The following is an 18,902-nucleotide window of genomic DNA, read 5'->3' on the forward strand; positions in this document are numbered from 1 at the left end:
ACTGTAAAATCTTGGGCGGTGGCGTAGTGGTTGCTTGGGTGTCGAGAAGGCCGGTCGCGGAGGTGGTTAGGGGACTGACCACTTGTGTGTGTGTCTGTGTGAGAGACTGGGAGGAGAAAGGGTACAAATTGAATCGTTGTGTGCTTTTGATCACCACGTGTCGTGCATGCCTTTCTCCTCATAGCGGTGCCACTTATACCATATGCCTCTTCTGTACCTATTCCTTCCCTCCGAGATTACTTTCACTTTGAACCCACCTAGTACTCTAGTAGCACCTTTCTCTCTTCTTTTTCTTCCGTCGCTTAACAACTCCTTCTTCTATTTCTATAAAAAAATACAATATAAAAAAACAAAAATATAAAAATATTAACGGTCCTAAATTTTATATTATAAATTATTTTTTTTATTTTGATTATGTAAGTTTATTTTTTAAATTTTTTATATTTTAAAATTATTATTATTATTAAAAATTTAAGAATATATATTTAAATAAAGTAAATGATATATGTTATTGAATTTTAGGACAATTTACCTAAATAAAATGAATGGAATAAATATTTACGCAAATATAACAATTGAGAATGGTTTACCTTGATGTCTTGTTACTATTTTATATAATTCGTGGTAATCTACCATGTTTTAATAAAATATACATAAATCGTAGTAACTTACAATGGTTTATGAGAAAGAAAATTCTATATATACACCATGAAAATCTTATGTGAATGAATAATACTTATATTAAATTATTAATTTTAGTTACACTTAAAAATGAATAATACTTTAAAATAATTAAAAAAATTAAAAAATCTTATGTGAATCAACATGTACATAAAATATTATGTCAAGACAAGTATAAACATTAGGATAGTCAATAAGTAATTATCGAAGAATAAAAAAATAAAAAATAATTATAAATTCTAAGAGTAGAAATAGTAAAAAGAATGAAGAAGAAAAAGTTAGATATATATCAATTAAATAATATTATAAATAAAAAATTTAATTTATTATTTTATAATATCATTTTTAAAAAAATGCATGTATGTATATAATGAATTCTTTATTTATGTTTGTTAAAAGTTGAGACCGAATTAGTATACAGTATATCACAGAGTACGTAGTGAGTACTAAACCATATAAGTTAAGACTATGTTTTTTCTCTTCATCCCTTCTAAAGTATATATTTTTTTAAATCGCTTCATTCTTATTTTTTTTATGTAAATTATATGAATGCAAAAAAATATATATTCCATTTACTCTCAATCTTTCTTTGATTGTACTTTAATTCAGTATAAATAAACATCTTTTATACTACCACAAATTATTAAAAAAGTTATAACCATTTTTTTTATAGTTATAATAATGGAAGAATTTTTGGTATGGTTAATTATGAGTAATTTTTTTCTTGCAATTTTTTAGAGAAAAAAATAAAAGTAATACATAATTAATTTAATAAATGAAAAAAATGCAAAGAAATAAAAAAATTAATAAAAGTAGACAAATAGCTGAAAGAAAAGAATAAGAAAGAAGATGAAGTGATTGGAAATTATAGGTGGAATGAAAAAATAAATGCAATATAAATGAAAAAAAGTTAATTAATAATTTATTTTTTTGATCTTTTTCAAAATAAAAGGATATATTAGTTACTCTTTATTAATAGGGTTAAAATGAAAAAGTAGAAATTGGACAACAAACTTTTTTATCCCCTTTATAAATTGTTATATATATATATATTCACTAATATAAAATATATATTAAAATATAAAATAAAATTTAATTTTAATGTATTAATAGTATAAAATAATTTTATATGTACATCTAATTGCAGAATATTATGTCATAAAAAATAACTATTATTTTATTGATCGCATAAATGATCATCTAAAATAACAAATATAATTACATGATTGTTTACACTTTTATCAAAATTAATTTAATATAAAATATATATTAAAAATAAATTAAACAATATATATATTTATATACATATAATTTTTATTAGAATAATAATTAATATGCAAAAGTTAATTATAAAACTCAATTTTTTAATTATATTTTTTATTATAATATCAATATTTAGTTTTTAATTGTTATAAAAGAGATTTGAGTACCAATTAGTATTGCCTCCACCAATCTTTGGCGAACCGCCGCCTCGACCACCACAGAACATTGTTTTTTCTTTTAAAAAATACTAGTAACTGTTTGATAAATTAAAAAGTTGATATATATACCTATATTATTTGTGATTTTGGATATTAAAGGTTAGGAGTGCTTTTAATTAATATATATAATCATCACAAAGAAAAGAAAACCAACTTTTGAAAAGCAACAACAGTACAATACCAAATTCATTGGGTGGAAGGCATTATTGATTCATTGTGATATCATTGGGAGTTAGACACGTAAAATTTATACATTTTAAATTTTAAAATGGAGTTTCCAAAAAAAAATTTATAAAATCAATTCATTGTAACCATTCTTTCTTAGAAAATAATTTACAATTCAAGTGTGAGGTCATGGAAATATTTTCCAATCTAGTCCACTATTAATAACAAGAATAATCATGCACATATAAAGGAATGTTTTTTGTGGGATGATGTAATATTTTTTTGAATTTTAGTAAAATAAAGAAAAATAATTTGATTTCAGGAGAGCCACCTGGGTTGTTTGGGTCCCTATCCAATGGCATAGTGAATGCGCACAATGAAAGCACGATTTGATATTTTGTATAATGAAAGTAACCACAACCATCGAATAAGGATAAAATAGAATAAACAATGTGGGCAAAGTGGAAACAAAGCTATTTGCGGGGTTTTCGTTTTCCACTTGTTTTCTCATCATTTGGGTGCTGCATTGCATTTGATCTCAATTACTGTTCAAAGTTCAAACTATAGTTATCCATTGCCAAATTAGGGTTCACAACATCGTTCATAAATGATACATGTGTTTGTGTCTGTTTTTTTAATTTTGGGTAAAGTAATTCAGTTGAGGAGTTATGATGATGATCGTCTTCAGCGTAAATAAAGGGGGTATATTACAATTTACAAGTTTTAAATCGCTCAAGAATAAAATTTTTAAGATAATATTTATTTTAAGAGATTGAAATTAAACTGTGACCGAGTATTGTATTTAAACTAAAATTTTAATCTGAAAATATAAAATTTTAGTGTTTTCAGTATTTAAAAAAATAAGATATATGGGATTAAAATTTTTAAATTGGAAGCTAAAATTTTAATAATATTTAAAAAAAATAATTATTCTCTGTATACAAGTTATTTTTTGATATAAATTATTTATATTCACGCATGCATTCTTTTTCATGCTGTTATTGCACATTTTTTTTCTTTGTTATTTTTTTCTTTCATTATCATCGTCACCAACACCACCTCTTTCTCCATCTCATCTTTCTCCTTTTTTTTAATTGGAATTTCTTCTTCTCCTTCCTTCTCCCCCTTCTCCTCCATCATCAATTATCTCGTTGTTGAAAATAATGAATAATTCAAATTTAGATTATCAATTGAACTAGAACAAAATTGATTATTGTTTTTAATCCAATCAAGTGGCTGAGGTGTAGTTCCAATCTAGTTGATTTTTTTGTTAGTAGTTTATAATTTTATAGGTGAATAATATTTCATCGTTGATGATTTGAATTGAATATAATGTAAAAGTTCTGTATTAAAGAAAATATTTTTTGTATTTGTAGCAAATTTGGGTGTAAGACGAAAATATTTGAGTGTATTGTTTAAGAATTTTCGGTGTATATGTGTTGATAAGTTCTGCATTATTCAAAACTCTTCTTCTTCATCCTCCTCATCTTTTGCTGCTTTTTCTTCTTTTTCATCATCATCATCGTCATCCTTTTTTTTATTCATCTTTTTTTCTTGTTTTATCTTCTCAAATTTCTTCTTGTTTTACTCTTTTAACAAGAATAAAAACAAAACAAATCAAACAAAGAAAAAGAAGAAACACATAATCCAACAAAATTATTAAGATGATGAACTTACATTCATTCAACTAAAAGAAAGAAAGAAATAAGAAAAAATAAGAAGAAGAAAAAAATGCAATATTAGAAAAAATATTTTTCTACATTTGCAGCAAATTTGGATGTAACACAGATATTTGGGTGTAACAAGAAGATATTCGAGTGTATTGTTTAAGAATTTTCGGTGTACGTGTACTGATAAATTCTGCATAATTCAAAACTTTTTCTCTTTCTCCTTCGAATCCTCTTCTGCTTCCTTTTTTTTATTATCATCACCATCTTCTTCTTCTTTTTTTCTTATTCATCTTTTCTTTTTTATTTTACCTTCTCAAGTTTTTTCTTATTTTACTCTTTTAATAAGAATAAAAATAAAATAAATCAAACAAAGAAAAAGAATAAACACATAATACTACAAAATTAATTAAAAGATGATGAACTTATATTCATTCAACTAAAAGAAAGAAATAAATAAAGAAAAAAAGAAGAAAAAAATACAGTATTAGAGGAAATATTTTTCTGTATTTGCAGCAAATTTGGATGTAACACGAAGATATTCGAGTGTATTATTTAAGAATTTTCAGTATATGTGTGCTGATAAGTTCTGCATAATTCGAAACTCTTTCTCTTTCTCATCTTCTGTTGCTTCTTCTTCTTCATCTTCTTATTTCATATTCTCATAATTCTTATTGGGAGAAAAAAAATCAAACAAAAAAGAAAAAAATACATAATGTTGCAAAATCAATAGAAAGAGGAGGGGGAAATGCAGTAACAACAATAGTAATAAAAAACAATAATGAAGATGAAACACGCGAAGAAAAAGGAGGAGAAGCGCAAAAAAGAAGGAGAAAAAGAAGGAAGAGGAGAAGGAACGCGGGATACAAAGATGAAAAACATGATTTTACGTGCGCGTTATGTAAGTGGCTTGTATGACTTGTATTAAAAAAAGACTTGTATGTGTAGTAGTAGTATTTTTTAAAAAATGTACAATTAAAAAAATGTGAAAATTCAAATGTAGTAACTTCATGTGAAGTTGATAACTGAAATAATTTATTATATAACAATTTAATTAAATATATCGAATCATTTAACGATTCACACCTATCAACTTTAATAATGATATACTTTTTTTAATTAATAAAATTATTTAAATAATTTTATTTATTTTAGTTTTTATATTTATTTTAAATTAAATAATTAAAATACTGAGATATAATTTAATTTGATACATTTTATAATAAATATAATACTTAGACTTAATTTAATTTTTATCTCTCTATCTTTGTTTTTTAATCTTTATCTTTCCATTACAATTCTCTTCTCTACATATAACCTAAATTATTTATAAATGAGTTATTCCTCATGAGTAATCTTAATTCTAGGAAAAAATCTCTAAATAATTTGATTATCTATAGTGGGCAAAATAATTAATTTTTTTGTTACAAATGATTTAATGATAATTATTGATTATTTGACGTGGTTTTGTTATTTTTACTCTTAGAAGATTTTCTCTGGAACTCTCATATATCAATCAAATATGGCTAACAAATATTTCATCAGAATTGGTTTAATTATATGATTCCTGCAGCAATATCAAATTCCATATTGAATCCAAAGTTAGGATGAACTTGAAAATGATGTTTCAATTATTCCTAAGAGTGACCACCACTTTAACCTTATTATATAATGTCATGTTAGATGCTCCTTTTTTTTGGCTAGCAGGTACTTGCTTCAATCTCAATCTTGCTCAAAGCCAAAAATGCTTCATGTCTCATCAAAGTAACTACTATATATAACAATATATTAGTGACATCAACAAACTAATTATAAAGGCATATTTATTAGTTTGTTTTATTTTAATTTTTATTTATAATTTTGTAAATAAAATATAAAAAATAATAACAATCTAATGATACTAATATATATATGAACTCCATGTGTTTATATATTCTTAGTTATAAAATCTTTTCAATGAATTGAATAATATAGTGTCATGTAAAAATATATAGGATTCATGTGAATCTGGATACATATATATAATATTATTTTCATCACACACAAAAAAAAAAAAAAAAACCCACTTTATATATAATATTCTCATACCAAACTAACAGATCATTAAAATCTTATATATAGTGATGGTAGCAATTGGATCTTTGGTGTGGTTCCTTAATTAACTACTTGATCTATCTCCCTTAGACTCCTTCAATTTCATTTCCTTATCTCTATGGAATATAATCTTTCTTAAATTCATCATGCATGGATTTCAATTGAGTTGTGTCTTTTCAGCATATTGGCACCTAGTCCTTTTTCATTTAACATATATATACAAAAAATTAATCTATATATATGTTCATGCAAGCTCTATATATATAATAAGATGGAAACTCAGGTAGTGCAGTTGACTTTACGTGAAGTTGATATTTAAGAGCCGTTAAATGATTTGACTGATTTGACTAAATTTTTATCTAACGACTTTCAGATATCAACTTCACGTGAAGTCGATTTCACCTAAGTTTTGACCATATAATAACCAACCTCTCTCTCTCTCTCTCTCTATATATATATATATATATATATATATATATATATATTTGTGTTTTTTTTCTTTTCATAATAGGATTGCAAAGCTAGCTAATTATTCTTTATCTCAATTGTGACGCAATTGATTCTATATTTTGTCTTCCTTTTCATCGTTTAATTAGTTTCCTTCATTTGGCGAAGATAGAGTTGGAAATTAAGAGTTTCGGATCAAAATAGGAAAACCTTTTGCCTTTAATAGGCATCATTTTAATTTCTTGATTCTTCATTATTTATTTATTTATTTTATTTTCCCCCAGCTTTGTTAGTTTGTTACGTCAAAATATATTATATTCTGTACCCATTAATTCCCCTAGCTAAAAGAGTTGAAATTCTCTCTAACTAACATTGATTCTTCTAATTTCTCATAGGGTTGCTTTTAATCTTTTATAGTCCTAGCTACTAGATCATCACTAGTAAACTATAATTTAGATTCTTTATATCTAATTTTGATTTGTACTCGACCAATTAATTATTATATATGTTTAATCCTAAGCCAAATTGGATAAAGGATCTCAATTATATCTATATTCTTCTACTAGCTTTTTTTTTCTTTCTTAAGATTATGCTCTTAATCATGCATCAGCCACTAACCCATTTATTTATTAATAATAACTAACAAGGAACAAAAAGCCTCGTATATATAGTTATTATATATTTATATATATCCGAAAGAAAAAGAAATTAAACATTATTCCACAACTATACCAAGCTCAAAGCTAAGAAATATAGTGCAAATCCAATTTTCAACGTCTAAACACCTAAATATATAATTTAATATGGGTTATTAGTTCCTATAATTAACTATGAATATTTTTTTTCTATAAATTATTTATTTTTTATTTTTAGTCCATATATATATAAAAAATAATATTTATATGAATTTTTCTTTTATCTTTATTATTATTCAACATTAAATATAACTAATGATAAGAATTAAAACCTAATAATTAATAAGAAAAAGATGACCCAAAAACGAAATAAAAAATTTAGCTAGAGCGACTAAAATTAAAATGATTTATACAGCTATAACAACTAAAACCATATTGTAACCGTAAATAAATTATGATGATAATACTTTTGAAAATTTCACATTGAATTGATTTTATAATTTAACAAAAGCTATTGTTTTTAATTAGTGGCTCTATCGTCATTGTCCTTTCTATTCATTCTCTCAATTATGAACAAATTAAAAAGGATAGTGACTTATAGAATGCCTGAAATTCAATTTGGAGCATAAGAAATGGTTCATGACCTCATTGAATCACCATCTATAGTACTAATAATTATTTATAATAATGTATAGATATTTATAACTGCGTGTATATATATATTCGGCGGCATCAATTAAAAGTGGATAGAGCACTAATATAGTTGAGTAATATATTTATATTTTGTTTTAACAATGAGTTAGCGTACAAAGTAATCTATTTATTATAATTTCTGAGAGATTAGATTTATTTGGTGTTGGAATCTTATTATGTCGTTGCAAATGAAGAAAATGAAAGAGAAATAGATATAGATAGAGTTAAGTACATTTGGGTGGATTTCTGAGGTAAAGTTTCACTAATATAAATGATCATATATATTCCTCTTTGTACCCAAAATATAATGGTATTCTTGGACATATATGCTTCTCCCATTATATATAGATATAAAGAAGCTATATATATAGCACTTCAAATACAACTTCAGCTTTAATTAAGTGGTGCCATTATTTATCTATTTTAAACAATTAATTTAAATAATAATAATAATAATAATAATAATAATAATAATAATAATAATAATAATAATAATAATAATAATAATAATAATAGAAAAAGCTCATCAAGTAACTAAGTCAACCCTAACTCGGCAAAAATCTTCATTATTTTAGATAATAAGATTGTTGCGCTCAATTTTTAGTAAAAATCATTAAAGTAGAACCTTTTCCCAAAAATTAAAGAAAACTAAATGAAATCATATTACCTCAACTACGGGAAAAAAAAAATTGAATATAAGCTAGAATTATTTACAAAGGCGAAAACCTCAAGGAGTGAATGAAGAAATTTAAACCAAATAAGATGAAATTGGTTGGAGTTGTTATTTAATTAAATATTTAAATTTTAATACGTGATATTATTTAAATTTGTATTATTGCGAATACGATATTATAAAAAAAAATAGGTCAATTAGAATAACAAATTACTTTTATAAATCAAAACCATCCATATAAAAGGTAATAAATTATAGCACTATCAAACATTGAAGAGATTAGGGATTTATTTATGTTAACAATAAAACTATTAAGCCAGATATCAGCTTCCAAAATTAAGAATGAGAGAAAGTTTAGGAACAATAATTTTATTAAAATTTGACCAGCACTTAACTATAAAAGAAATGAATAATTTTATATTATTAAAAACACTAATAATAACTAATTGATAGTTATAAATCATAAAATTTATTGGCTCCTAACACTCTTCTAAAAAATAGTTTAGAGTTAGTTATCTAAGTGTAACAGATTTTGATGGCTTGCATAACTGTTTTATACTTTTGACAGGTAATATATATTAAAGTCTTTTTGGTGTTACACTTTCATTGAATTGTAATTGAGATGGTTTCAAGTAATATTCATTCACTAGAATGCTCTTTCATTGACTTTTTGTTTAGTAAGTTACCGTTGTAAACAAAATTATCTCTTTTTTTTTTCTGGTTCTTTCTCTTTTTTTCTTTATCTATAAGGTTCGGATATAGAACCTCTATATGATATCAAAAAGCTCATGGTTATCTCAATCATATGAATGATTTTATAAAAGACACAAATTTTGACAATTCTACGAATTCTGCCAATTCTAAAAATTTAAGAGTAAGTAAATCAGAATGTTGTAATTATTTTGAATTTTTTTTTACCACAATTCTTCAACTCTCGCCCTTTCAATCCAATTGCTGACAAACTTGATGAATGAAACCATAAAACACGGCAACAACAAAAATTTGCATCCATTCGAGGTCAAGATTTGAAAGATCATCTCTACAAAGATCGAATTCCTCTAAAATTCTTGAGTCTTTAAGATCAACTCAATATTCAAGAATCTCAATACTACAAACAGTGGCTACATGATGATATTATAATTTACAATCATGGTTCTCGACATCTATATGGACACATATTTTAAGAACAAAACAGTAGGCATTTTCTTTAGGAATGAAATCTAGAGTAAGATAGAGGAATATTTTGCAGAATCAACTAAATATCGGGTGAAGCAACTCAAGGTACAAATCAAATTAAAACGATCAAGAAGCATGAATTAATAGCATCTGATTACATTACAAAGATCAAAAGTATAATTGATTCTTTAGCATTTGATTAAATTACAACTCAAGTTCAGAATTATTCCTAAACCTAATTTAATTTGAGCTTGAGTGGGGTATTAAGGTAGAAGTCAGCTCCAAAATTGAGAATGAAAATAAAGAATAGTTCAAGAGTTGGTTATGACTAATGTAATAGAATTTGGTAGCTTACATAACTGTTTTACACCTTTGACAGTTAGTATATATTATTAGAGTAAAGTCTTTCTAGCATTACACACTCTCGTTCAATAGAATGCTTTTTCACTGATTTCTTGTTTAACAAGTTATTGTTGTAAACAAAACTCCTCCTCTATTTTTTATGCTTTTTTCCCTCTTTTCTTCATCTCTAAGTTTCTGATATAGAACCTTTTTAAAAACTAGTACCTGGCACTTGTATATATGGTGTTTGAACCTAGTTTATAGCATCCTCATATATTTATTTTATTCCCCTTGATGAATCTTTTGGCTGCAAAACAAGCTGCATGCATGGTGTAGTCGTTTTCATGCATACACTTAAATGATCAACCAATTAAGGATCTTAAATTCTTCTTGTCTCCCTCTTATTCTCTATAATTCCACCTGAACTATTGCTGTCAAACCAATTATTTTTCTCTTTTTTGAAAATTTCCACCTCATGGTGGTTTTGCATATGTCAAATTTTCTTTAATTTTTCGTCATTTATTTTTTTTATGAAAAGATTATTACGTAATAAGTGAGTTTGAGAGTATAAGAATTAGTCTCACATTAAAAAAAAAGTAAAGAAGAATAGAGAATTTATAAGATAAGAGACTCGTTAATTTATTATCTTAAGATGTAGTACTTTTTTATCTTATATATTTAAAATAATACTCATTGAAATAAATATATAAAAATTAAATGTTAATGTTATATGATCAGACTTCAAAATATACTCATGTCAACAAGTGTTATTATTATTTTTAAGATATAAAATCATTTCCATCATAATTAATTTCTATTTAATAGCTTAGTAATAATTTAAAAGAGATTGTCAATTCGTCATGACATCATTGTTTGACAATTTTAATTTATTTATTTTGTTTGAGTTAGTAGTGTAAGTGCAAGTAATTGCTATAAAAAAGTTTAAAAAAATTAATATTTAATTTTAAAAATATAAAAATAAATTAAACAAAAATTAATAAACACTCGTAGTTGCTTTAATTTGGCATCTCATGCCTGGCTCAAGATGACCAATCATATCATCAATAAATAATGTTTCATCTATTTTCGGGGCCCAAATATTTATCATGCAAGGTATAGATCCGCAAATCTAATATTGCAAGTTAGAGAGAGTGAATATAAATTAATTTAATTTCTTATAATATATATAATAACTTCTGGCCACAACCAATGTTACGTATAATAAAGTATCTGTATGTGAATCTCTTCATGTTGAAAATAATTCAGAGCCACATATATATGCTCTTAGAATTAAGCAGTTAGGCTCAAATTATTAAAGCATAAAAAGTTGGAAACGACCTTTCTCATCAAAGTGGAAAACACAAATGACTTGTAAGAATAATATTATTACATATATATGCTTTTGCTTTAACTAAATTCATTCTTTTGCATGAAGCTTCCTCAGCTCCTTCAATAGTACAACACTTCTAATAATAGTTTTATGGCTTCCTGAATATTCTACAATATAGTGTAAATCCTTAAATTCTTCATTGACTATATATAATAACGTTAGATCCATACAATACCACTTAGAAAATAAATGAGAACCCTTAGAAATATAATCACTGATTATGCATAAGATAGTCATTTTATATAATTTCAATTTATATTTAAATTATTAAATATAAATAATACATTATTCATATTAGTATTTTTTATTATTATATAATTTCAATTTTTAGATTTAAATTATATATTGATATATTTTAATTAATTTTTTTATATTGTTAGAATAAATTAATGAATTACTAAATAAAATTATTATTGACAAATGCGAATTCTGTCTTGTAACTCTTTATTATATACAATTTATTTCAGTATAACTAAAATTAGTTAATAGTTCTCTAGAGAGAGTAGAAAATATAAATTCTATATCAACCATGAAAGGAAAAATATCATATTGAAGGGTTTTAGTTTCTCCACTTACATATGATAAAGAAATGATGATCACGCTAATACGATTAAAGTAAGAAATTATGTTATTGTTGTCGATCTCTCGTATCATTTTTATACATTATTAGGGTTAACTACGATTTTTGTCTCTAAGATATAAGTTGAAATTCTTTTTTGTCCCCAATCTTTTTGCATACAATGCAAAATCTCTTTAAGATTTAACTTGATTTTAAAATCGTCCTTTAAACTAAAATACCCTTCTTCTTTTTCACCAAAATACTCAGTTTCTATTTTTCTTTTTCTTTTTTTTTTCCATCTATCACAGCAACATCTGTTCTTCTTTTTCTTCTTCAACTAAAATTTCAACAAAATTTCAACTAAAATTTCAACAATAACAACAGAATTTCAAGAACAACAACAAAATTTCAACTAACAAATATCAAAAAACCAAAAACAGAATTTCAACCAGAAAAAGAATGGAATCAAGAAGAAACAGAAGCAGAAGAATGGAATTAGGAATTTCAACCAGAAGCAAAAGAATGGAATCAAGAAAAAACAGAAGCAGAAAAACAATAAAATCAATCAGAATAGAATTAGAGTCAACAACAATAATGTGATTAACAAAATCAACAAATCTAACAATGTAATTAATAAAAGAAACGGAAGCAAAATAGGTGAAATTGCAGTGGTAGGGTTGGCTACTGCTGGTGGAGGTGGAACAAGGACTGTCCTCTGTGTCTGGCTTCAGCGAGAGAGAAGCTGATGAAGATGGTGACGTCGCTGGCAGCTTATTGAAAAAAAAGGCCGTCTTCAATGATCTCTGTTCAGTGAGAGTATTGAGGACGGGTTTGCAGGGGTGAACGGCTAGGTTGGAGAGGGACAAAGGAGGGAGACAGAGAGCTTAGCTTCTCGTGACGGAGAAGGGTAGACAGCTAAGTTGGGCGGCGCTAGGGATAGGGAAGTTTTGGGTTCGCGGAGAGGGGAATAGAAAGCTCGTCACGATAGAGGGGAGAAGAAGGAGGAGGATAAGGAGACGTGAGGTGGCGCTATGGTAGGTAAAGGAAAAGAAGAATGGCGTCGATTACTCGATTCCATTCCCTTCTCCCCTTCATTCGTTTATTTTCCTTTTTATTTTATTATTTTTTAGTTAGGAATAATTTAATAATAAAATTTAAAATTTAAGTAAAAAAGACGATTTTAAAATTAAGTTAAATTTTAGAGAAGATTTTGTATGAAAAAAAAAAGGTAAGAACAAAAAATTTTTTTGATATAGACCAAAAACCGTATTTAACCCAAATTATTATAATATCATTCCTTTTTTTTTACCTCATCCTCATGTATACCATTAGGCATTATATACAGGGTATGCATTCATATTGTGTTTTCATGATTTTATCAAGTATGTAGCTTTCACTTCTTTAATTTGTAGCCTATATTTAATATTTAATATTATTTAATAACATCTCTAATAGAGTGTTTTTAAAATATCATTTTTAAAACTTTTAAAAAGTGAATTGATTTAAAATTAAAATTTACATTGGACTCGATGACATAAAACCGATATCATCTTAGAAATACAATATCACCTTAATAAAAAACAAATAAAGTTACTACAAACTCGTATAATTGTATTGATGAAATAATGAAAAATAATTCTCACTTTTTAACTTTAAAATACTATTTATGATATATATAATCTCATAAATATTCTTATAAGATTTAAAATAAAATAAAATAAAAACTAATTGAAGATGCTCTAACAACCGATTTACGATAGTCATGTAATATTAAATGACCTATCATTATCTTTTTAATGTTTGTCGAATTTAAGAGGTGATCAAGTTCAACCAATATAATAAACTACTTTAAAAATCACTTTCTTATACTAATTAATTAAGGAGGAATTTTTGTTCTGCTTATATTAGTAACTTGCAACTCTTAGAATAAGGAGGAGACATGAACTAAGATGAATTTGATGAGCCGCTTCAAATAATAATATAATATTAAAGACTATTTTAAATGTATGTAATACCTGCTCTATTTTAAAGTTGGGATTGCTAAGAGAAGAAGCTATGGCTAGGAACAATGTCGCAATTGCAATGTTGATGTCTGGAGTGATAATTTGTTCTGCTATGTATGAATATAATTCAATTGTTATTGATGAGGGGCCTTTGAAAATGTTCGCAGATTGTCATAATCAATGTCGGAGAAAATATATACAAAGTCGTGAGAAGTTCGAAGAATGCTACAAGAAATGTTGTATCATGGGCTGCCAAAAACACTATTCAGGTCAACATGATAAGTTCAATATATGCAAGAGCTTATGTTTGGCCAAGTACTAATGGTAAGGATTAGTGTTATTGTGAATTAACCAACTTGTATTAGTTTAGTAATAAGTGTATTAATCTATTTAAATAACTGTTGGAATTTTTTGTCTTATATAATAATTTATTAGTTAATAACAAATTTTTAAATAAAATTATAATCATCAACAATAAATTAGTCATTGACTTTTTGAACCGAAATATTTTTTCTTATAAAAAAAAGTTAATTGTAATTTTTCTTTTTTTAATTTAAATTATCTTCTAAGAATATTTGATGTAATAATTAAGGTGAACTTTATCCAATTATTTCTTAAATAAAAAATTAGTTATTTCATATGACATATATAATAATTATTAAATGAAATAAATTATAAATAATCATGTATAATAAACTATTTTTTTTCAAATTACAAGAGTTATTATTTTGAAGTTTCTTTTTTTCAAACTACTCATTTATTAAGTCCAAATCCTAAAACCCAAAAAATGAACTCACACGTGGTTAGTGAATTAAGTCCTCATTTTTGTGGGTGCTACGCCTTTGAAAAAAAAATGCAGGAAATTAAGTAAGGATGAAACACATTTAAAAGAGGAAAATCATTTAGATAAAGATGCTTAAAATGTCTTTTTTTTTAGATTTTTTTAATAATTAAACATATAATCGATTAAATTATGTTATTTTTGTTAAAATTAGGCTAAACAAAATTGATTTGAATGAAAAAATGGTGAATCAAATTTTAAATTAGTCTAAATTAATATTATTTTTTTATTAAAAATAACTAATATATATATATATATATAATAGAAGTATTTTAATTATTTTTTATAATAAGAGTATTGTAGTTATTTTTAATAAAAAATAATATTAATTTAGATCAATTCAACATTTAATTTATTATTTTTTTGGTTAAATCAATTTTTTTAACCTAATTTTAATAAAAAATAATATAATTTAATTAATTATATATATTAAATTTTAATTATTAAAAAATATCTTTAAAAAAAGAGGTGTTTTATCTTAGTGATTCCAGGAGGAAAACGAAAAAAGAAGAAAGAATGGGTGAATGTTGCCAATTTGCCATTCATTGCTGCTACCTTCTGAGTTTAATTCATTTTTTTATCCCTGCCATTAAATTAATTTCAGTCAATACATTATTGCTTATTCTTTTAAGTTGGGTTCTTCAATTAGACTTAAAAATTTTGATTAATGAAATTTTTTTTCCAAAATACAGTAAAGGTAAATAAATTCACTATTTTATGATTAATCATTAATAAATAAGTAATTTGTAAAATTAAAAATTCACACAAGGAAATTTCTCTAATAACTCTTGTATAATTTAAAATTTTTTTATCATAACTAATTGGTTAAGTTACCAAAAATTTATATTAAATTAAGAATTAATATTAATCATAAGGGTATTAATAAATTGAATAGAATTCACCAATAATTAGTGCACTTTTTTATGAATATCCATAAATCATGGATTAACAAATATTTACTTATATGACATAAAGTTAGAAACAACCTTTCTTATCAAATTAGAACCACATGGAAGGATCTAGAAAATTTTAATATAAATGGGCTGCACTCTAATTTATACATTCTTTTGTGTTATATATTTTTACTGTATAAACATAATTTACGCATGATATATATAGTTATTGAATTTTAAAAAATATATATTTATCAACATATAAAAAAAGCTTAGAAAGTTTTTAATAATTTTATTTTTATATGGAAGTTACAGAAAAAAATTAATATTTTTAACAAAAAAATATATTTAAAGTATAAAATGTGATTATCAAAATATAAAGATGCAAGTCATTTTTTATTTTTTATATAATAATATAAATATTAAGTATATTAATATTTTACTATTATTAAAAAGTCAAATGCATTTTTAAAATCTAAATATAGAGATAAGTATACATAAACTAATTTAAAAATGTACAAAACTCAAGTGTATGATGTGCAATTGATTAATTGGAAATATTAATAAATAAAATAATTGTGACTTAAATTTATTATATAATAAAAAATAATCACATATAAAATCGCTACACTACATAAGATTTTTTTTTCAGACATATATCTTGTATAAAAATATAGTCGTTTATTTTTATAAATTATTATCACTCTTTTTTCATTTCATGTATACCATTAAACAGGGTATGCATTCATATTGCATTTTCATGATTTTATCAAGCCATGTAACTTTCACTTCTTTAATTTATAGCCTATATTTTTAATATTTAGTATTATCTAAGAATCGATTCATGAACTTTTTTATTTTTATTATTGAGATTGTGGTGGTATTTTTAAATAATGTAAAGAGTTGGTGGTTTTTTTTTTTAGATGATCACAAATCTAAAAGACAATTTTGTGAATTTTAATTTTTTTTATACTACAAATTTGAGGTCAAATTTGTGGTTTAACTTTTTAAAAAAAAAATACAAATCTGAGAGTTAAGTTTGAGATTTTTATTTTAACTTTTCTTTGAATATACAAATTTGACTCTCAGATTTGTAAGATTATGAAATCTGATCTTCAAATTTTTATACTTCTTTAAATTTGATTTGTTACTTAAAATTAAAAAAATTAATCCATATTAAAGAAAAACACACTAATTATCTATAATGATGAATTACACACTATTTTTTTCATATAAAAAAAATTAGCCCCAATTTATCGTCATAAAATATAAAATGGTCATTTTTTTTTAGGTTTTGTCCAATTTTTCGAGAGGTAATAAGTTCAATTAAAATAATTATTAAACTATTCTTCTATCTTAACCCATGACAACAATAAAAAAGTTTCGTGGTTTACAAACATATCCACCATGGCAAGCCTAGGAAGATTTGAACCCAATTTTTAACTGAATATTTGGACTTTTGCATCTTCAATCACACATACACTATCATTTTTCACATATCAGAGACAGACCAAAGATAAGCTTCTCTATCCCGAACTTGCCTCTCATTTGTTCTCTTGAACATTTCCTTCTCAAAACCATTACTACGATCAACTCCATCCCAATGTCGTCCCGGCCTTATCCCATAGCGATTTGGTGCAGCATCTAAACCTCTTTTCAACCAGCTGTGATCTGAAATATCTTGCGGAACAACAAAACCTGATTCTTTCATCTTCTCACCTTCTCCCAAATCTGGAAGAACAGGCTCTGGATATTTTTTCTTTACCAAATGTGCCATAGGATCACCCCATCTTAATCTATCCTTGAGCATGTTGTCAAGTTCTGGATCGTCCCTGCTGCGTGCAAAAGGCTTGTCCTTCTCGGTTTCTAGTTCCTTCATCCTAGCCTCAGCTTCCCTCTTCTGAGCCAAGCCCTTGCCCCATTCTATTTCCTTTTCTCTTGGCTTTTCTTCTATTTTTTGTTTTGACTTCGAGTATTTTTTCTTGGAAATATGTACTTCTTTTATTTTATCACGATATACTGGTTCAGCACCACGCCCACTGATTAAAGGATCCATTACTTTAAATCTCATCAAATCATCCTTCTTCTTTTGGTCAATCTCTTCTCTGATATCTTTACCAGAAATCAAACCTGTTTTTCTTGTCATTGACAGGTGTTGTATTAATTGATTGTATTGAATTATAAAAGTAAAAGTAAATATATATATAATATTGCTTACGAAACATAAAAGTAAAGATAATATAAAAATAAAATAATAAAAAAGTAAAATTAAAACTAAATTTATATATATTTTGTTGTGTTAAATTTGTAGATCATGAAACTTTTTTTTATTGTTGTTATTGGTTAAGGTAGAAAAGCAGTTTAAAGTCACGAGATTTCTTTATTATTATCATGGATTAAGATAGAAGAATAATTTAATAATAATAAAAGAAAACTTTCTAATACTAAGTAGGAATTTTTGTTTTGTTTATACTAGTAACTTACAACTCTTAGAATAAAGAGGAGACATGATGAACTAAGAGATTACTATAATAGTTCTGGAGTCGTTTCAAATAATATTAAGGACTATTTTAAGTCTATATAATACATTATCTATCTTAAAGTTGCCATTGCATTGCAATAGAGGAAGCTATAGCAAGTAAAAATATCGTAATCGGCACAACCAAAAATTTTATAAGAGGAGGACTAAATTAAATATAAAATAAAATAAAATATAAAATAAATTAATAAAATACAATTTATAGCATATATTTTAAAATTTTAGTTTGGAAATAAATCATGTTAATCTATAATAATAGACTAGCATTATTTTAATTATAATGGACTACTTGTTAATTAGTAATTACAACTACTATTAACATATTACAGTTACTAATAATCCAATACAAATTATACTTAATAAATTTCAGCAATATACTGTTTTTATCTAATATATATAATATTATTACTATTTTTTTTTTAAAAAAATTATGGTAACCAACTAACCATGGCCACCTTAGACTCCATAAATCCGCCACATTGTAATGTTGATGTTTGGAGTGATAATTTGTGCCGCTACGTATGAAGACAATTCCATTGTTATTGAAGGGCCTTTCAAAATGTTGGCAGATTGTCGGAAACAATGTCGTAGAAAATATAGACGAAGTCGTGAGAAGTTCAAAG

General features: G+C 25.1%; 1 protein-coding gene across 1 annotated transcript; it reads right to left on the reverse strand.

The window, feature by feature from the left end:
* Positions 1-17,061: 17,061 nt before the first annotated feature.
* Positions 17,062-17,931, reverse strand: LOC112697614 (pre-mRNA-splicing factor cwf26-like). The gene has a single exon (XM_025750856.3). It carries the CDS (start codon positions 17,884-17,886, stop codon positions 17,233-17,235), a length of 654 nt encoding a protein of 217 aa, XP_025606641.1. The 5' UTR covers positions 17,887-17,931; the 3' UTR covers positions 17,062-17,232.
* Positions 17,932-18,902: the final 971 nt, after the last annotated feature.

Source organism: Arachis hypogaea, chromosome 16 (assembly GCF_003086295.3).
Source record: "Arachis hypogaea cultivar Tifrunner chromosome 16, arahy.Tifrunner.gnm2.J5K5, whole genome shotgun sequence".
Classification (NCBI taxonomy): domain Eukaryota; kingdom Viridiplantae; phylum Streptophyta; class Magnoliopsida; order Fabales; family Fabaceae; genus Arachis; species Arachis hypogaea.